This window comes from Eumetopias jubatus, unplaced genomic scaffold (assembly GCF_037043125.1).
Source record: "Eumetopias jubatus isolate StellerSeaLion01/CBP00866 unplaced genomic scaffold, mEumJub1_p1.0 scaffold_13, whole genome shotgun sequence".
Taxonomy (NCBI): Eukaryota; Metazoa; Chordata; class Mammalia; order Carnivora; family Otariidae; genus Eumetopias; species Eumetopias jubatus.
The window spans coordinates 94,596,752-94,617,359 of record NW_028274819.1 but is presented as its reverse complement, the minus strand read 5'-3'; the positions used below and the strand labels follow the sequence as shown (position 1 = coordinate 94,617,359).

General features: G+C 52.7%; 1 protein-coding gene across 14 annotated transcripts in view; it reads left to right on the top strand.

Moving 5' to 3' along the window:
• GRAMD1B (GRAM domain containing 1B) overlaps positions 1-20,608 on the top strand; it is a 251,545-nt gene that overhangs the window by 178,970 nt on the left and 51,967 nt on the right. For all 14 annotated transcript variants that reach the window (XM_028125877.2, XM_088017652.1, XM_028125881.2 and 11 more), the window contains 2 exons: positions 12,008-12,218; positions 18,365-18,385. In XM_028125877.2, coding sequence (XP_027981678.1) covers positions 12,008-12,218; positions 18,365-18,385 — 232 coding nt within the window. The remainder of the gene's footprint in view (positions 1-12,007; positions 12,219-18,364; positions 18,386-20,608) is intronic.

The following is a 20,608-nucleotide window of genomic DNA, read 5'->3' as shown; positions in this document are numbered from 1 at the left end:
GGGAAGGGGCTGAGTCAGGGCTGGCTGGCTCCCTTGTCAGGTAGTAAGGGAAGCTATTGTGATTGAATCCAAGTAGCTCTTTTATCACATGGTGTTGGGTGGGAGAGACAGACATGTAATGGTGTTAGTTCATTACATGTCTGTCTCCCACCTGATTGTGCATTCCTTAGAGGGAGAGCCTGTATCCCTAATGCCTAGAACATTACCTGGCATGGAGTGTGGTCTCCTCAGCTGTTTGTTGGATGGATGGATGATGGGTGGATGGATGGGTCGTGCCCGAGTTCCTTTCACTTTTAGTAGCGCATTTCTCTTACTGAGGATGGGGGAGGGGCCCTTGAGGGGCAAAGGAAGTTCTATTCAGTTGAACGCCTCCCTGCCTTGTTCCAGTGGTTTGTGGCCTCCCAGAGGATTGGAGATCTCTTTCAAGGAAGGGGCTTCCTGAGATAGCTTAGCGCCTTCTGCTTTCACAAGGTCCCGTTCTCCTGAGTGCTGAGGCTTCTGGAATACTTTGGGTGGGATTGTACTTAGATTTGGCTGAGACTGATAGTGAGTCCAGTTTGAAAGTATTAAGTCCCTACTGTGTGCCCATAATCATGTTTGATAATTGTGTGTTTAATCTTTGTGTATCTACGTAGAACCACGACAGAGTCACTGCCCTGTGGGGCCCTCAAGATGAATAGGTTTCTCAGGGCTGGAGGCGCATAGTAGGTGTTCAGTAAATGCTTGTTCACGGACATCAAATCAGCACAGTTAGCTTAATTTCCAAAGACTGAAGCTCAGGGAGCACTGGATGGATCATGGTCACCAAGAATCATGGAGAGAAATAAGGACCATGGTGCTAAAAATCCCTTTAGAGCTGTCTTAAGCCATCTAGTGAGTGCAGGGCCTCGCAGAGGGAATTCCTGCATTTGGTGGGGGGGAGGGGAGTGGATTACGAGACCACTATGGTCCCTCTCAGACAACAGACTGTTGCTGCAGATCCATTCAGCCAGCACTGCCCACGAACCCAGCAGGACTGTCTCCCAGTGTAGGTGTTTGTCCTGTAGTGAATAATCTCAGGGAAAGGAAATGGTACCACACCAGTAAGTTCCTGTGATGAATTTCAGCATCTTGTGCTCCATCCTAAGTTCTTAGCTTCCCAGCCCCATGGAAGAAGGAACTAGCTGAAGGCGTGCATAGCAGCAACTGAAATTCTCACCCCCCTGTCTGTGCCATGAGGAGAGGACAAAATTTAGAAACAAGATTCGGTTTCTTCACTGGGAATTTACTTCCTGCTTCTCTTACACTTTTTTCACTTGATGAGCAATTATAGGAAGACCTTTACTTTGGGGAGGCACTAATTAGCTTTGTTTGTTCGTTTGCTTTTTAACATTCCGCCCCTCACCCAAGTAAGGTAAGTTGTGATCGTTCGGCAGACAGGGGACGCAGACTCACAGGGAGATCAACTCATTTTTCTCAAGAGCCCAGAACAGCTCAGAATTTAAACTCAGACACATGTACTGATGTTGAGGGAAAGGGGCCAGGCCAGCAGAGAACCTGGAAGTGATGTCATATTTCAGTTTACATGGATCCAGAAGTCAGAATAAGAACCAGTGGGCTGGTGTTATAAGAAAGCAGATTTGGGGCAGGCTTAAGAAAGAAATGTCTAACAGAGTGGCTGAACAGTGGATTGAATGGCTTTAAAAAAGAGCTCATTCCTTTATTCATGCCATGAGTCTGTGGTCCCAGGTGCCAGTCATGGTATTGGAGGCTTCGGGGACCCACACCACAGACAGCGCCCCCCCCACCCGAGTGTTCACTTTTAATAAAAAAAAGTTAACAAAATAACACAAAGACAATTTCAGTTCCTCCTAAATGCCATGAAGGGGGAAAGGCAGGTTTGTTTTTTTTTTTTTTAAACAATCGAAGTTTATTAAGTGATGATACAGAAGAAGCTCTCAAGAGCGAGAGGGGAAAGACAGGCTCTGACAAAGCCACTTTAGACGCAGCAAGTGGTTATTCAAGACCAGCTGCTCTAGGGAGGTGACATTTGAACTCTGAAGGTTAAAAAGGAACCAGAATTCAAAACTCTCTAAAGAGTTCCAGGCAGAAGGGACCAACAAGTGCAAATACCTTGGAGCAGGGGTGGACTTGGTTTGTCTCAGGAACAGAAGGGTCCAAGGAAGTCAGAAGACAGTGAGGGGGAAAGTGGTATAAGAGGAAGTTGAGGGAAACAGTTCCCTGAGTTCGGATTCTAGGAGTAGTGTCGCTGGCCATTAAGTACGTCTCTTGGGGGGTGTGAACCTCTCCCTCCAGAAGGTTAGGATGAGGATGCAGGATGGATTTGGTGCAGTCTGAGAGCCTTTAGGGTACAGCAGTTCATGCCTGACAATTTCTGTAGCATCATCCGTGTTTTCACAAAGGTTATTCTAAATCATTCCTCTTCAGCGTGTCCATAGAGATAACAGGAGCTCTGGCTTCTCCCCGAGCCCTGGCAGGACCCAGACAAACTTATTTTGTTTTTGTAGGAAGGGGGAAAAGTGGGTCAGGCTGTTTTGGCATTTCAGGCGTGGAGTCCTGGTTCTATTGCAGGCCTCGGTCTCCATGGAAATGAAAAATAGCGTTTGTCATGCCTGTTCCTGGATTGAATTCCAAACTCTGGGCTGAACAGAAGCTGCAGGAAAGCCAGGGGGCGGGGGAGCAGGATGGATGGAGGCTCCAGCCCTTGTGATGAGGGATCTCTTCTCTCTGGCTTGAGTCGCAAAGGCAAACAGCTTTTACCCAGTCCCCGGCGCTCTGTCCACCCATCACTTCCCTGGACTGGGAACATCAGTAGAAGGGTGGTTGAGGGTCTGCTTTTTCTCTGCTTGGCCAAAGACTTTCCATGGACCTTGCCCTGACATTAACTGGTCAATTAATAACTTAATCAACAACCGGAGGCCCTGCTAGGATGTACCCCCCCACCCCAGACAAGTCATTCCTTCCAGGCTTAAGTAGATTTCTAGTGAGAATGCCTCTAGGTATTAAATGTTTTGCAAATGTTTTTGGATGGGCTCTGCCACCTTTCATTTCCTTGTAAGCAGAAGTTTTGTTTTTTTTTTTTTTAAACTTCCCATAGTTACTTGAACAAGATCGGGAAGGAGGAAGGGGTAAATGGAGCTTGTTGGCCATAGGAAGTGACCCGAATTATCTATACAATACCTACAGAGATGAGGACTCATGAGGGGCAGCGTGCAGAGAGAGGGCAAGGCCTGGGCCAGGGTGGACCCTGTGAGTCAGTGTGTAGATGACCAAGTGAGTAGTTAACGAGTGTGGAGGATTGTCAGGCTTACCTTCCTGAGTTTTCTCTGCCAGCAGTGTGACCTGGCAACCGTCTAGTTCTACCTTGTTGGTTCCAAATTGCAGACCAAACCTGTTTGTGAACACCCTGTACCCTTCACCCAAAGGCCCATCTTGGAAAGCCCCCAGGGGACTTCAGCAAGTTACCCAAACAGAGGAGAGGGAACGAGATGTTCATCTCTGTCAAAATCTTGCTCTTGCGGCAGGTGAGGGAGGCCCCTTCTGTGTGGAGCTCCACTGTTGCGATTGTGTGAACTGTGTTAGGGCAGAAAGGCAGTGTCCTGGGAGCCCTGTCCTTTGCTGCGCTTTGCTGAAATGCCGCAGGCTGCTCTGTCCAGGCCCAAGAACGGCGGGCTGGGACCAGGTGGAGACTCTGCCGTAGCCTGAGCTCGAAGAGAACCTCTGCGCCCTTCAAACAAAACAAAAGGAAAACAGCACCAACAAAAAAGCATCTGTCTCCTAGTCGCCGCCTGGCCTTGTTCTTCAGCCAGGTAATCAGTTTGCCACCAAAGGCACAGTGGGGTCCACAAAGGAAGGAACTGGACCCAATGGCGGAGTTGTCCCCAGGCTTAGAGTCCATATCATAGGTCCACAAAGGGTGGGTTCCATACAGGATCAGGAGGAGCTCCTCTTAGGAGAAACAGTAGTACGTTTCTTACCCTTTCAAATGTCCTCCCTGTCCAGTATTCTAAAAAGTGGGGCAGGGGGAGCCACTGAGATTCGTGCTGTTCAGCCCTCTGTGCTTGGGCGTCGGGATGTCCCGCTGCCTGTTAACCCCCTGGGGGACAGTCCTGTCCTCTCCCTGGACCTGTGCTTCCCATCCACCAGGGAGAGCGTTGGACAGAATGAGCCCTCCCCAGTCTTGCTCCACACCAGTCATTCCTTGGGGACCCGAGACTGGGTTTATCATCATGGGTAAGCGGGGGGCCAAGATCGGGAGCTCCAGGACCTTATAACAAGGGGTGAAACAGGCCTGGGAAGATCTTTTTTCTAAGTGACTTGGTATTCTGCTCCCTAAGGAGAAGGATCCAAGGGGCATTTGGGGCCCTGCTGGGATTTGTGATTTGGGCCCCATTCCCCCTCTACAAAGCTCCTGTTGGGTCTGCCCTTCCCACTTACCATGCTGTGGTTTTATGAGGGTCCATGGTTAAGTGACAGGCCAGGAGTATAGAGAGGAACTGGAAAACAGCCGGCTTCAGGGAGTCCTAGTAAACTGAACTGGGAACCAGTTTAGGTGGACAGCCTTAACAGAGGCATTTGCAGGCAGCATGTAAATTCATGTCAGTGTTAGGCAAATACACCTGTGGGCTTTCTGTCTCAGGCACTTGAGCATGTGCTATGGGAAAATTCAAAGTGGAGCTAGCTAATTCTCCTGGATATTTGCCGTGCTGATACAAGGAACCGAGGAGGATTACTGACGAAAGCTCAGAATCGGCATGGGGATGGGAGGCGCAGAGTTGGATGGCGGAATGGTTGTCTGCTGGGAACTGGGGACTGCTAGAGATCAGAATCAGCTTTAACTCGTTGCCCCTAGAGGCAGGGAGGGTGCCTGTCACATGGTTGTGGGTGTGGATTCTAATGATAATGGTCAGGCTCCCCATACCAAAAGAAGGTGACACTCTCCCATTGGGTGCTGAGTCGTGGCCTTCCTTACCTTGAGAACTACGCCTCCATGCCCGCTCCCCATCGGCTTTAGATTCTTCTCCATTGCCAGTTTCTATGGCAAACTCAACTCATTTTCTGTTGCAGCAAGTTCACCAACCTGGTACACTCTGAACAGCTGATTGACTCAAAGAGCCCTAAGGAGGTTTCTGTTGTCTGGGACAGAAAACGTCACTTACTCCTCGATTCGTCCTTGGAGTCCTCTCAAATTTGAGAGTGCAACATCTACCGTGGTGCTTGTTTAGGATGCAGATTCCTGAGACCATCCCTTGGAAATGATCATTTATTGAGCAGGGGAGGACTGGGATTCCGCACCCCAGGTAGATGTGGTCCCTACGATGGGAAGTAATGCTTTCGAGCATTTGAAGCTTGTCCATATAATCCTCTGGGGAGAGCGGGCAAGGATATTTATCCCACATTTTACAGAAAGGAACGGAAGCCGCCTTAATAATAATACCAGCAGCTCCATCATATTTACTGAGCATTTGTGATGTATCAGGCACTGCGCTAAATATCTTATGGTGGTTATTTCATTTGATGTTCACAGTCCTATCATAAAATTTTGGGATCTCTCGTTTGTCCAAATGGGAAAATGAGACCCAGAGGCCAGTGTCACACGGCAAGTGGCAGAGCTGGGACTCAAACCAGAGCCCGCCGACACGACTCCATCGACTGGCAGCTAATCCTGACATATGGCCCAAGCAGGCCCTCAGCAAACAAATGTTTCGTTTGAAACTGGCTTGTGAGATTTCTAATTAAATGCTCTTTCTATTAGTTTGGGGTGCCCTGGAATGTATCAGGCAGTCAAAAAAAAATTTTTTTTTTTTTTACCGGTGCCCTGGCTTTGATACTATGCCAGCCGAACATTGGATCAGACAAGTCATTGCGGGGCTGGGCTTAGGGGACCAGATAAAGTGAACATGAAGTGTCCAGGTGTGGGAATCTGACCGGGAATGAGCCAGGCCGGTGGAACTTGCTAGCGAGTAGGAAAGGGACGGTTATCATCCCAACAGGTGGAGGCTCAGGTGCAGAGCGACAGGCCTGGATCTTGCAATCTCGGTAGCAGGAATGATTACGCTGAAGGCACACAAGTGAACTTGAATGAGGAACACTGGAACCCCGGCTAACTATTCGGCTCTGCTCAGGGTTCTGAAAACTGTACGGTTGGCTTCTCAGGGAGCTGGCTTGCTGACAAAGGTTGCTGGTGCCCGCAGGACCCACGCCGGGTATAAGGATAGGGAAAGAAAGCATAGAATGAGGGCTCCCATGTCTCAGGTGAGGGTGGGAGATGCTACAGAGAGCCCAGATGTCCTCTTTCCATATGTCTGTTTCTCAAGGACTTCACCCAGACCTAAGCATTTAGGATTAAAATGCAGTATGACGTATTGTGGTTAGACTTAAGGTAACAGTATTTGTTAGCAAGGTAACCAGGAGAGGAGTGAAAAAGCCCTTGTTGGAAGTCAAAAATAGGAAAGATGGGAAGTGAGTGGATGACCTCTGGGCCCCCCTGCAGTGAGTGGGTTGAAAGTGGCTGGTAGGGGTCTCAGTGGACCTGTTATTGGGGAGAGTTGACAGTTACAGCAATCTTAGAAGCATCAGCTTTAGTGTGTTATGCCTCAGTGACACATAGTTTCTTGTAATGCTCTTGAGTATTCCGTGCTGTTCTAGGCCTTCACACCTTTGTTTATCCTGGGTTTTTGTTTGTTTTGTTTTGTTTTGTTTTGCCTGGGGACATTCTCTTCCCTCCTTCGACCATGCCCTTAACCTGGCTAACTCTAACACATTATTTAGATCCCCGTTGGAGTCTCAAGTGCCATAACCTCAAGGAAGCCTTTCTTGATCCCTCAAGTGTAGATAAGATTCCTTGACGCTTCCCTGTCTCGCCACTCGTGGCTTATGTTAAAAGGAGGAGAATGCGGGCTCTTCCAGATTAGAATGTCCTAGGGACAAGGATCCTTTCTTACTCACCCTTAGGGACTTGAATGCCTAGTGTGATGCCAGGTGCCCAGTAAGTGTTTCTGGAGCAGAAGATCCAGGGATGAAGGCGTATCACTTTGGCCAGGCATTTATTAACTTCCCTATTTCTTAGGTTTCTTATACGTGAAGTGACAAGCTGGATGGATTCTAAATTCTGGAAGGGGGTCATAGTCCAGTAGCTCCTCCAATATCAGTCTTCCTGCCCTTTCTGTAGCAAATCTTAAGGTCCTTTTTAGCTTTAAATTCCCACGATTTTGAAACCTAATGTAATACTATTATTAATAATGGTGGCAGGCTAGGATTAACGGCACACCACAGAGTTTGCTCCAAAGAGACAATAGTGTAGGGTTATGAGATACATGGGAATTAGTTTTTATTTGCTCAGCAGGACATCCGAAGTCTATAGGATAATGGGGTACCTTTTATTTATTTATTTTTGTTTTATTATTATTCTTTTTAGAGAGAGCGTGAGTGGAGGTGGGGAAGGACAGAGGCAGAGGGAGAGAGAGAGAGAGAGAATCCTGAGCAGACTCCACACTCAGCACAGAGCCCGATGCAGGGCTTGATCGCACAACCCTGAGATCATGACCTGAGCTGAAATCAAGAATTAGACACTCAACTGACTGAGCCACCGAGGCTCCCTGGATAAGGGGGTGCCTCTTAAAAGAGGATTAGCTGTGTAGGAAATCTAGTAGTGATTCTGCTGAGTTAGAACTACAGCTTCAAAGGTGTCTTCTTGTGTAGTGAAGGATCAGAGCATGGGGATGGGGTGGGGGGGTGGTTAGGGTTTAGTCTTGAAGGGTAAATGTTGGAAGGGTTGGAGGGGAGAAATGGTATTTTCAGAATGAGAGACACTGAAAAATGTGGAAGGGAGAAAACCTGGCACAAGGATTTGTAATTAGTCCTGGGGGGCTGGGGAAGGGGGACCACTGAGAGAAGTAGCTAAGGATGGAGCTTTCCAAGTAGCTGGGAGTAGGGTCCTTGAGGAACTTCTGTGCCATAGTTTGGAGATCAGATTTTATTCTAAGGGTATGGGAAACCGTAGAGGGCTTTAGCCAGGGGAGGGGTGGTCAAAACGGCAAAATCACTTTTTAGAAAGTTCCTCTTGATAGCAAAGCCAGATATTGGATTGAAAACTGGAGGCAAGAAGCTGATTCCTTCTTTCTTTCCATCCACCTACCCACCCCATCCATCCTTCTATCTATTCACCCAGCAAAGAAGTATTATTGAATGCTGGTTCTGAGAACAAGCTCTAACATCAGATAGGCCTACATTTCAAACCCAGTCTTGCCACTTAACCTACCTGTGTGACTCTGGGTGAGTTACTGAACCTGTCAGTAATTCACTTTTATCACCTGAAAAATAGAACAAATAATAATGTCCATTAATACTTCATCGATTGGCTGGGGAATGAAATAGGATAGTGCGTCATAAATACTTGGCACCAGGCCAGGAACTCATAAACATTCAGAAACTCGTAGCTATTTTTGTTACCAGGTTGAAGGCACAGACTCGGGAGCTTTCACGATACTGGGGACTGCAAAAGCCATGGGGATTGTTAAAAACTTTGACTAGAATGATAACTCGATTCAGAGGACATCTACTGAGCACATAACTTCTTAAAGAGCATCACACTGGGCGGTGTGGGAGGTGCACAGGTGGGTGCCTCCAACAGTGTGCGCCGGGCAGAATATGTTAAATGCTCTAGTCAGCTCAGTAGTGTGGAGACTTTGGAAAGCTTTTTGGAGAAGGTGGGGTTTGAGATGAGTCTTAAAGGCTGAAGAAGACCTCCAGTACGTAGATCCGGGGCGGGGAAGGACCCTTCACACACAAGTAGTGGTAGGTATGGAAGTCTGGAGGCAGAAGGAGGAGAGTGGGTATGAAGAAAACCAGGGTAAGATACATAGAACTATACATGAGAACTCTCAAAAGATTGTATAAGGAGAGATAAAGTATTGGAATACAGGTAAGTGTCAAAATGATTTTTCAGTCGAGAACTTCCAATTCCATTCTGAGGATCTGAGACTTTAATGTGAATGCGGGTGGTGGGGGGGGGGTGAGCAGAGAGATGCTATCAGGCTTGTATTTAGGAAGATTGAATGCCAGAGGTGTGAATGAGAGGAAAGGGAGATGAAAGAGGCTGCTTAAAGACTATTTTGGGAGAGTCTCAGGAAGGGGCCCTGGGCGGAGGGGAAAGAAGGTTGGGTTAAAGAGCTTTCAGCAAATAGAACTGATGCGATCCAGCGCCTGGCTTACTGTGGGGTGAAATGGAAGGCGTGGATTTGCAGCCTGAGAGCCCAGGAATGACAATGCCGTGGAGAAGGGGCAAAAGCGGGAGGGGGCTCAGGACGAAGGACAGCAAGCTGGGCTTTCAGTCCGAGTGGCTTGTGAGACATGGGTTTGGAGGGAGTGTCCCCTCAGCAGCAGATTGCCGGGCTGAAGTGAGCAAGTGTGTTCAGAGCCGGAAGCAGGTAGGGGAGTGAGTCTTCTGCTGCAAGGCACAGTCGAAGCCCTGTGAAGCAGGAGACGGTGGGCAGTGAAGGACTCCGCTTTGGGGAAGGACCACACTTGAGGCGGAGTTAGCAAGAGAGAAGCCAGCGTCTGAGGCTGGAAGAGGACTAGAGGAAAGAGGTGTGTGGCATCCGGGAGGGGAGGAGAGATCTTCAGGAACAGCTCAGATGACCAGTAGGCTTAAAAGCACAGAGACTAAAGGGACAGATGACAGTGTAAGTTTATCGACTAACGTTTTGACGGATGTATGGAAAGCCGAAATTGAGGTCTCCTTGGGTGGCATACGTCGGGTCAGCTGATAGGGGGCCACTAAGTGGTGAGGGAATCTCAGGGACATTTTGATCATTGAGTGTGAGATTCATGTGGTTTGGGGCAGTTGGAGTGAGTTTCCTCAGGTTAGAATTTGGGGCTCGCCCCTTACTGAATCCCTCCTCAACGGCCTGTTCTCAGTGGGGATGGAGAGTTTGGAGGAGGATAAAGGGGTCTCCTTTCCATACCTGCACCTGGAATCACCATGTGTCAAGATGTCCCTTATTGAAGGGGAAGACTGGAGCCGAGCTGTGGGTGTGTTGTGCCTGAGACGGGCATGTGCTAGGCGTTGTCCACACCCTGGTGTATCTGTGGGCAAACTCGTTGAGGTTACGGGTAGAGTTCCTAGCTGTTCCTCTAGCAAAGCAGTCCTAGAAGACAGTTTAATCCTTGGAGTACTTGGCCATGGTTTGAAATTGGCCCGAGAGAGAGGCAGCTACCTCAGAAGGGTGAGCTCCTGAGTCTGCCCTTCCAAAGCTTCCAGAGGCTTCCCCCCGGAGGCTGTGTCCCACCATCTCCTTGCCACCATTCCAAGGCTCTGTCTGCTTTTCCAGCTGAAGAAAAGGTACATAATTTCCTCTCTCCAGGGTTTGCATAGTGAATGAGTTGGGGGGTGGTCAGAGGATAAAGATGGTGGGGATGGGGTGAGAACTTGAAAAGTTTCTTTTTCTAAATCACAGGTACTGTTAGTATTTTAAGTGAGATCTAAAACTGCAATCTGTTTTAAGGTGAAGCAAAACATCGGGTCTTACCTTACGTGTCTCCACACATCTCTGGTCACATTCCTCTCCCTTTTCTCTGGCCTTTGTTTCACATTCCTTCAAAAGTTTGAGCCCCCGCCCCCACCCCCTTCCCACACTTGCTTGTTTGGGCTCTGGGCTTCCTTCCTTCTCTGCTGAGGATCCCCAGGTGGAAGGTTCTGCTTGAAAGGTACATGGTTTTCATTGCAAATGAGTCCCATGGGACATCTGAGGTCAGGGCTTGATCTTCAGGCAAATGACCCTGTTCCCCACCCTGCACGGCACTCCCTTCGGGAAGGCTGGGATGAAGGGGCCCTCACAGCCTTGGATCTGGGCTGTTCCCGAAGCCTGACCCTGCTCTCTGACCGTCATGGAGTGGGTGAGAGGGACCCTGGGCTTCTCATCTCCCCACCCCCACCCCTGCCCTTGCGCTTTCTTTGGGTCTGCAGTCGCACCCTCGACTCGCTTCCCTTCCCATTTCTCCTCTTTCCCACTTAACCTTGTCCTTGTCTTCTCTCGCTCCTGCCTCTCAGAGCAAAGCAGACACTTGTTAGAACTTCACTGCGTTCAGTTTTCCTCCCCTCTTCCTTCATCTTCGGTTCTTCTCTTCCATCAAGAGCTCAAGTTCAATATCCAGCAGTAAATATTTTTATAGCTTATAAGCCTTGGCGTCTGTGGGTTTGGTACCATGGGACGTAGAAGGTGCTCGTTGGAAATGCAGTTGGGTGGCGGGGACTGTAGAAGGCGAGAACTTCTGCTGTGTTCACCTTCGCCCTGGGCGGGGGTCGCGGAGAGCAGCACGGCTTACAAGGAAATACTCCGGAGTGCGTGAGCTGCAAGTCAGAAGACCCAGGTTTTGTTTCTAATGCCTCTGCGATCAGAGGACACCTTGGCGCCTTTCTGCCATGCATCGGACTTCATTTTAAAAATAGGGATTATGGCCCTTGTCATTACTACCTCCGTGGAGGAATGTTCTAAGAACCTAGTGAAATAATATGCATGTGACTGCTTTGAAAAGTAGGCTTATTCTTGACCATTTTTATGGGCACATTTCTGCAAAACAAAATGTCAAACTGGATCGGCCGTGTTTGTGTGCGAGGAGCTCATAGTGTTAGATGATCTGATACATCTTTCAGCTCTTAAATTCTGTTTTCCCTAGACGGTTCTTGGCATGTAATAGGGGCTCTGGCAGTATTTGGATGGATGGACAGACAGACGGTCGGACGGCTGGATGAATATCTAAATGTCTAATTGCCCTACTTACCCCTTCTAGTCCCATTTCCCTTTCCCATTGATACCACCGTCCCCTCCTGGCCAGCAGCAGTATTACGGTGCCGTGAGTTGGTAGCCGGGCCCGTTTCTCCCCAGCCCGTAACCCGGGCTCCCCGAGCTGGCTCCTTGGGACCCGGCTTTGGCCTTCCATCCCTGACTGCTTGTCTTTCCTCCTCCTCCCTTCCCACCCCACTCCCTCTCTCCATCTGCCCCTGCAGCACTGCCAGTAACTCAAACCGCAGCACGCCAGCCTGCTCCCCCATCCTCCGGAAACGGTCTCGCTCACCAACCCCGCAGAGCCCGGACGGAGACACCATGGTGGAGAAGGGCTCGGATCACTCCTCCGACAAGTCCCCGTCCACGCCGGAGCAGGGTGTGCAGCGCAGCTGCTCATCACAGTCTGGCCGGAGTGGCGGCAAAAATTCCAAGGTGAGCTGGACCCTGCTGGGGACTCCACTTCCTCGTTAGCCGGCTGCAGGGAAGCCAGTGCTGGGGGAACGGCGGGGTAGAGAGCCCCTTCCTCCAGGGCCCTTGCGTCAGTGCGGCGAGGGTGGGACAGGCAGGGGAGCCCCTAGTTAAGTGTTGCCTTCTCGGCTAAGCCCTCAGAACGCCCCCGGGGAACTCGTTGTGTGATTCCACAGTGACTGTTCTCTCTCTCTGGCCTCAGGAGCCTCCTAGACCTTGAGATTTGGAGAAGGGTGCTCTGGGGACCAGGGGGGCTCATCTGTCTAGCCCTGCTTCCTTTTTCAAATTTGGGGTAGAAGGGAACATTATTTGGGACAACTACAGGGCCCGGGAGAGAGTCCTCGGGAAGAGAGGTGTTTTTAACCTCCACCCTGGCTTTATCTCTCTGCCTTATCTTTGGTAATACCCCACTTGGTACTCATTTGGCCAGCAGGGCGGTGACTGGGCCTCTCCGTTGCTCCCGAGGTGATGCCTGACGCCTGAGGACCTGGGCCTTTGCCTGAGGAGAGGCATAACAGAAGCCCCAGGGGGGCCTGGGCTACGGATGGGTCCCCAGAGATTTTCTTCTCCCCTCCTCAGTCCTTTGGGAAGCAGGAGATATTCTTTGCCTAGATGCTCCTTCAAAAAGCTTCTCTTTACTGCTGGACTCCTGGGCCCTGGGGAGGGGAAGGGGCCCCGGGAGGCATGGGAGCTGGCTTCCCACCTGATTTGTCTTTTGATTTCTTGTTCTTCCTCTTCTTCCTCACCATTTCCCAAATACCTCCTTTGCATGCATGGTCTTAGTCTCACAAGCGCCTCTCAAAAGTAAGCCATCTTTTGTCTCTGTCTTTGGTCTCCCCTCCGGTGTTGAATTGTCTGTAGTGCTCCGCACCCCTCCCTCCGCCCCCGCCCACTCTGGCCCATGTCTCGCTTGGTCCCTTTCCCAGAAGGGCCGGCCCCACAGCCCCCTGGCAGGCCGGCGTGAAGTCACTGAGGGACCGTTCCCGTTGCACCCCAAGTCGGAGAACAGACCCGTCCCCCGTCCTCCCCTGTCTCTGCCTGCTCCTGGAACACTGCCTTGGGCTGGGAATCTCTTCCCTTCTTACATGGAGCCATCTAGAAGCAGAGTCCTGCCAGGGCTTACTTTCGTTGCTTTCGGGAAGGGAGGCCCCATCCAGTGGGGCTTCAGGTCCTGATAGCTCCTTGTACCTGCTTTAATGGGTGAGTCCTGATTCCCCGGACAAGATGACTGAGGGTCACAAATGCCCATAGGTGAGTTCCCTGGTGCAGTAGAGTGACCTCAGGAGCTCCACCTGGCACCCTCCTTCCCTCTGCCTGCCCACTGACAACTGCTCAGCCTGAGCACCCCTTGCCGCTTCCACCCACTGCCCAGCCCGGGGGCCAGTGGTGGTCTCCGGACCCTGAATTGTGATCAGAGCAGAACTCTTCTCCCAGAAGGGCACCGTGCTAGCATCTGGCGGTTGGTGGTCGTGGATGGTGGCCCCTCCCGGGCCCCGCAGCAATGCGACCAGGTCAGGGAGGCAGTGCCAGAGTCCGCCCCCTGCCCCCCAAGATTTCAGAGGTCCTAGCAGAACTTGGAGGGAGTACAGTGTGAGCAATAGGTATTTTAGAACAGCAGGGCTCAGGAAATAATCCCCATGGGGGAAAGGAGGTGGGATGTCGCCAGGAGAAGAAAAAGCAGAGGAATGCCTTAATAATAGTCTTGAGCCTCTGTAAGTGTTTTGGGGAGGAGGAGGAGGGCGAACAGCTGTTCTCTTTCCTGAGGGAAGAACAGGAGACTTCAGGGCTAATCCTGGAGTCTGTGACCTTCAGGCTAAAAGCTGCCTCTGAGGACTTGAAGCGGTGGCTGCTTGCCGTAGGGAGGGGAAGAGGAGCTCTCCCTGGCGTGAGCGAGGAGTTCTCTGTGGGGCCAGCACCCCACGCCGGCCCCTCGCCCCTCTGGCTGGGGAGAGCGTGTGTGTGGCCAGACACACGCATCGGGTTGCTCCATCTCTCTGGTTCTGCCCATGGACTTGGCACACTTTTCCATCCTAAGGTGAAGCTGCAGGCTTCTTACCCTCTTACCCCCACGCCTAGCAAGGCACTCCGTGGGCACGCAGACCTTACTGATGGCCCTCAGTCCCCACCTACGGGGTGCCGGCGCCTCTTCAGTCAGATGCTGGGTGGAAGTGAGCACTCGCTAATGAGAATTTTTACACATCTCCTGCTAAACGGCGGGTGTTCTTTGGGAAAGGAGCGTAAAGGCCAGGCTCCTCCCAGGCAGTGTCAAGTCTAGGAAGGGAGTGAAGGCGCATGCCTAGATTGTCCACACCCCGAACCTGTTGGAAGCACATGTGTAGCGGGGGCTGTTACAGGCCGGAGGCCAGGGAACTCCTTTCTGAGTGGGGTGGCAGGGGCGTGTGTCAGGGAGCTGGTGCATGGAGCCAGGCTGGGGCCCTGAGAGGCAAAATAAGGCATAAAGAAGGGACCATGAGCTGAGCGTGAATTCAGTTAGCCGTGGTCCCCCGTTCAATAAGGAGTTGATGGGGGAGGGAAGGGGGGGAGGGGTTGGGTTTTATTTTCCCTTTGAAGAGCTCAGGGGAGGCAAACAGCGTCCGGGAGTCCCCTGGTTTGGAGAGCTGCAGGGGTGAGGCGGGGATACCCCCTCCCTGGTGGACTCTGGTCTCAGGTTGACCAAACACATCCACGGTGAGGGATCTGGTAGCCAGAGCTGTCTCTTCCCAGCCACGCCACCTCCCTCCCTGCCGCCCATCCACCTCACAGAGGAGGACACCTCCTGTGTTTTCCAGGCAAGCTGGAGAGGGCTTCCCATTCTCTCTGGAGCCAGGCGTCCTGCAGTGTCTGCCTTCCTTCCCCGGGGCCTCCATTTCCTCGTGTTAATCTGCAGGGCTCAGGCTAGGGGATCAGTAAGGCCCCATACCTGTGAATCTGTAACTAGACCGCAGAGGCTGACCCTTCCTGGGTGCAGCCCTGCCCAGAGCAGCGAGCTAGAAGACATCGAGGCTTCTTTCCTCTTCCCTAGACCCCTTGAGTTTGTGCCACCACCCAGCTTCCGCTCTGTAGTGCTGGCTTGAGGCCACTAGGCGGAGCCAGTGGCCGCTGCCTGCTCCCAGGAGCGCCTGCTCAAGGTCCGCCCCTGCGGGGGTCCCCCTCCGCCCCCGTAGCCCAGGTGAACCCTGGGCTGGGTGGGCTGTGTCATCCCGGCTCACTGGCTTTGCTGCTCCTTTCCACTTGACTTTTTCCTTGTCTTTCAATCCTAATTTTTACGGTTTTCTTTCCAGTATGACAGACTTAACCTGATCAAAGTAAGAAGTCTCTCTTATTTCCTACCTCCTCTGGATAGAGCTCCTCTCTCCCCCTCCTCTGGTCCCCCCCAGCCCCCATCCTCCCAACTCCAGGAGGCTTGGCACTGGGGAGATGTTTTTAGGGAAGGTGGGTCTGTCTCCAGGGGCCTTGCGCTCCTTTAGTGGTTGTTCTTGAGACCCCTTCTAGGAGGGAATAGAGGTGCGCTCCACTCAGCTCCCTGTCCTCAGCAGCTTTGTCTTTGAGTCCTTTTCCTGACTCCCTCCTCCCCTTTTTAGCCAAATCTATTCATAACCTGTCAGAAAAGCCTTCACCCCCCCCCCCCCCCCCCGCCTAGTTCTGTTTTCCCCATGCTTCTGGCCCTCTCTGCAAAGGAGGGGCATTTCAGGGAATCTGCAAGGGCAGCCAGCCTAACTCGTGCCTCTGCTCTCCTGTCACCGAGGTCTGTAAGCCCCACCTGGTTTCCCTGCCTCTATGAGCTGGGGACTCAGCCCTGGGAGAGTGAAACTACGAGGGTGAGATTTGCCTCCAGGAGGCTGGTCAGAGTTCAGAGACCCCTACCCACAGTGGGTATTTTCGGGAGCTACTGTGGATCAGGATGGGGGGGGGACATTTTCCAAAGGGGTCTCTCCAGTGGTGGCAGATAAGAAGCTGCCTGGAGATGGCTGGTTGGGGTAGAGTCTCACACTGAGGGAGAAGACAGAAGTCCTCGCTCTTGATGGTACATTTCACATTTCAGTACTTGGGAACACAAATTCTTATCCCCTCCCTTTACAGAAGAGCAAATATCACACACAGAGGTGTCACACAGAGATGGGACACAGGTTCCGTGGCCAAGGCTCTTTGTCACTCTGAAGCCCTTTGTTCTGAACAGATTCAGAAGAGACACGTATCTGTGTGGCAGTACAGGAAGAAAATCTACCTCTTCTCTGTACCTCAGGCAGGAGTGAGAATACCTCATAGGAGTAATCATAAAGGATCTTGGGTCCCCGTACCCATCCTAGGTTTGTTCCTGTTGCCCCCTTCCCTCCTAGGGTCTTCCGTGAAGGCCAGGACAGTGGGGGTAAGGAGCTGGGGGGGGGGGGCAGGCGACAAGAGCATTTTCTCAGCTATGAAGCAGGTGTGGGAGGCTTTGGGTTGATAAAATGCCGGGAGCTGGGCGGCCCTCAAGGCTGACAGCGCCTAGGGGGTCCCTCTGCACTGCTGGGAGATGGGATTCAGGGAATGTCTGCACAGCCTCATGCCCTGTGATCTCAGAGGCAGGCCCCAGGAGCGAAGACCTCCCGAGGTGCAGATCAGGTCAGATGCAGCCTCTGCCCTATCCCCTCTCCCCCCGGGTCCGGGTGGCCTTTGCCAAATGTTTGCAGGCTAGTTTTCGGATTCAGGTCCAGGATTCCCATGTGACGGTAGCTCCCTCAACAGTGAAATAGTTGGGTTTTAAGTATTCAGATGTGGCCCCTTTACCTGCTGAGACTTCTGGATCAGAGGAGAAGGTAAGGTCGTGGTTCGAGTATGTGGCTTGCAGTTGGGCCATAGTGACAGCCTTTGTTGGGAAATGACCATGGAGAGCATCTAGAGAGTTCTTCCAGTGGAGTGGGAGAGCGGGCGAAGGGGGAGATCACATGACCATGCTATTGTCACCCGCCCTCCACTCCCACCAGACACGCTCCCAGTGGACATTCTGAGACTGTGACCTTTCTTTCCCTTATGAGTCAGGGCCTCTTAGTCGAGGCGGGGGGATAAAGGTTGCCATTTGGCCCAGAATCCACACCTCTGTGTATAGTTGTTGACGTGCAGGCAGTTTCCCCTATATAGTGATCCTTTGCTGCAGTTATACCTTTGGCAAGTTTCTTACAACCGAAAATACCTCATCTCCAATTTAAAATTGTTGGATCAGCACCTCAAGGGATGGGGCCCAGACAACGTGTGTGCATGTGTGTGTGTGTGTACACGCACGTGCCTGTTCCTGTCTGCCTGTCTTTCAAGTGGGGTGTGCATAAAAGACTCCTGGCCATAGAGGTTGGAGGTAGACAAAGCACAATTTCGGCCATCCCTCTCAGTTGCCATGAAAACGAGTCACCTTTGCCCAGGGCCGGGAATGGAGAGCACCTGAATTCTGGAGCTGGCACGGAGTCTTGACTTTGTTGGTAACAGAATTACAGCACCATGAAGCTGGGAGGCACTCTTAGCAATGATGTGTTTCACCTTCCTCCCAGGGCAGAACCCCCAGTACTCCCCTGCCTTTATCACCTCGGTCATCAGCCAGTGGTTGAGCAGGAGGAGAAACGGACTCCTCTGCTCCCCGAGAACATAGTTGGAGGAGATGTCCAGGCAGCCCCTTTTCTTCCTTTACCCCACGGGGCCCCTCTTGCCTTCTGCAGAGGGGCTGACTTGGGGCGGAAGGCTGGGTTGGTCTCTATCTGCACTTTGCTTCTGGTCAGGGTCCATCTGGGGACTGGGTCTTGGATGCCTGCAGCGCATCCTTTCCCCCCATCAGAACCTCGTGATGGGGCTCCGACTCCCTTCCAGCTGAGCTCTTGGCTGGTGCTGCCGCTGCCTGCCGTCCTGACCTTGGTGAGGCTTCCAGCATGGACCTACCCTGGGCCTCCTTTCTGGAGCTGTCTTGGGAAAGGAGGGCCCCTCTCGAGCAGCCACATGGGAAGCATTCAGCTGCATTGGGTTTCCTGCTCCCTGCCCGTCCTCCGCTACATGTCTGTGTAACCTTCCCTCCGGAGCCGGGCATACCCCGGCCATTCCCACCATCTCTTCCCCGACTAATGGTACCTTCTCTTATTTTGTCCTTTCAGAAAAGCCAGAGTTGGTATAATGTAAGTATCCCTGTTTTTCTTCTTGTTGGGTAGTGGGTGGGGGATGGGAGTGGTCGGGGAATGGAGAGGCACCGAGTGCAGTTTGGCTGCCCCATGGGCTTGAGCCAGTTGAGGGGCCCCTGGCCAGCCCCCGCCCTCAAACTCACTGGTTATTCTCTGCAGCAGGACAGGACTGCTGGTGAAGGAGGAGTTGATTCAGGGAGACCGAGGAGGGCCGGCCCTCCTTATCCTCCCCTAGACTCCTGGACAGGGCTCCTCCAGCGCCAGTGGAGGGGGCTGGCTGGGGGAGGCATCCAGAGACCAGACAGAATTCTGGGACTGGGTCAGCCCCGGGGCCTGAACTTAGGACCAAACTTTCCTTCCTTTAGCTGACACATTTTGGGGGCAATGCAGCCAGAAGACGTTTCCTCGTTAGTACATCCGCTGCTCTTGGGTCTGTGGTGAAGGTGTGGCCTGGGGTCGTCCGTGGTGGTGGCTCAGCCAGCCGCTTCATAGCCAGAAATTGTGTCGTGGACTAAGCAGTCCCGTCCAAGACCACAACCCCCATCACACAGACTGGGCTGCAGCGTTTTGAACCTTTCCCCTAGAGGGCAGCTGACTGAAGTCTCAGCCAGCCGCCGCCACATTGTACTCTGCCCTCTGGGACTGCACCGCGGAGGGCCTGGCCTCAGGTCCCCATCGTTCTGCCCCGAGCCTGCTTTACCCCACACTTGCGTCTGCTTGATCATGCAGGTACCACCTCTCCACCTCCCCTGGCACCGGGCTGTACTCCAGCAGGTTTCACGGGCATACGGAAAGTGGGGGAGAAGGTGGCTGTGAGTGGCAGAGGCTGTGGACACTGGGGTGGGGAGGGGAGGCTTGCGTTTAATGTAGGGACTTGGGTCCAAATCGTGTGTTCGTGCGGGGTGAGGTAGAGGGATATATTCTTTTGCACGCGGCTCAGGGATGCCCCAAAGCCAAGCACATGCCAGTCAGCCCCGTGGCTTCTGACCTCTTGCTGCTCAGCGGGCCTGCCCTCTCCCTCGGGAGCTCTGGCCACCTAGCCTGGCACACACGAGGCAGAGGTTGGAGGGCCGCGCTGACGGACGCGAGCTGTGGGCTGAGGTGGCCTGGGTCGGGGAGAAGCCAGATGACACCCCCTCATTCCCCAGCCCTTCCGCTTGGACCCACCATGGTCTTCAGCCCCCGCGCTGCTTAGAGCTCACATCCTGGAGGCGACAGAAGCTGCTTCTGTGAGGGAGGAGAGTGGGGGCCGCTTTCCTGGGAGCCATGTGGGGCCTCCAGCATCCCTCCCCTGACAAAACCTCCACCGCTCTCAGTGGTATTGCAAAATGAGTGCCCCCAGAGGGAACAGGAAACAGGTGGCTGCAGACATGTCAGACCATTGAAACATCCAAATTTGGACATCCAAATCCCCCCCCCCCCCACCCCACCCCACCCCACCAGCCTCTCTTCTCTTGCTCGCTCTCTTTCTTTTAATCAGGCTCTTCTGTTCAAGCTCAATTCCCCTTTCCTCGACTCCTTCCCTACCCTTTCGTCTCTGGTTCCTCCTCCTCCTCTCTGATTTCCATTCTCTGGCTGGCTCTCCCTCTCTGCCACCAGCCAGCAGGTTCTCCTTCCCCTCCCTGGCTTCCGCATTCCGTCAACTCAGGGCCTCTGTCTGCCCCGCACATCACAGAGTGAGGGATGGGAATGGATGCCAGCCAACTCGGGGGTCCCGGAGACAGATAAGATGGCAGAGGAGCTGGGAGCCCCGCTTCCTGCCCGATGCCCTGCAGCTGGAGACCTGGAGACCCTCCCTGACTGCACGTCGCCTTCTATAATGGGCCTCCACATAGTCAGCTCCCAGGCCTTCCTGGGACTCACAGATGGTCAGTGTCTCCTCCGGCCTCCTACCCCCGCAGCCCGAATGAACTGCAAAAACGTGATGGACTCTCCACTCGGCACAAATCATTAACTTACAGAGAGGCCTAGTGCACAAGAGACTCGGCTGAGCAGCGTTTCGCGGCCCCCCGACTGCCGCCCCCGCGCCCCAGGACGCACGCTCTCGCTCTGGAGCCAGACACCAGGGGGCCCATCCAGAAATGTCCTCTTGTGGCTCCCTTTTCCTCGGCTTTGTTTCCACGTTGCCAGGCAGATGTGGCTCCTTGTCTGCCTTCCATCTGCCCGGGTCCTGCTCCTCTTCCTCTGTGGAGGCCTGACGCAGGCAGGGACAAGTTGCAG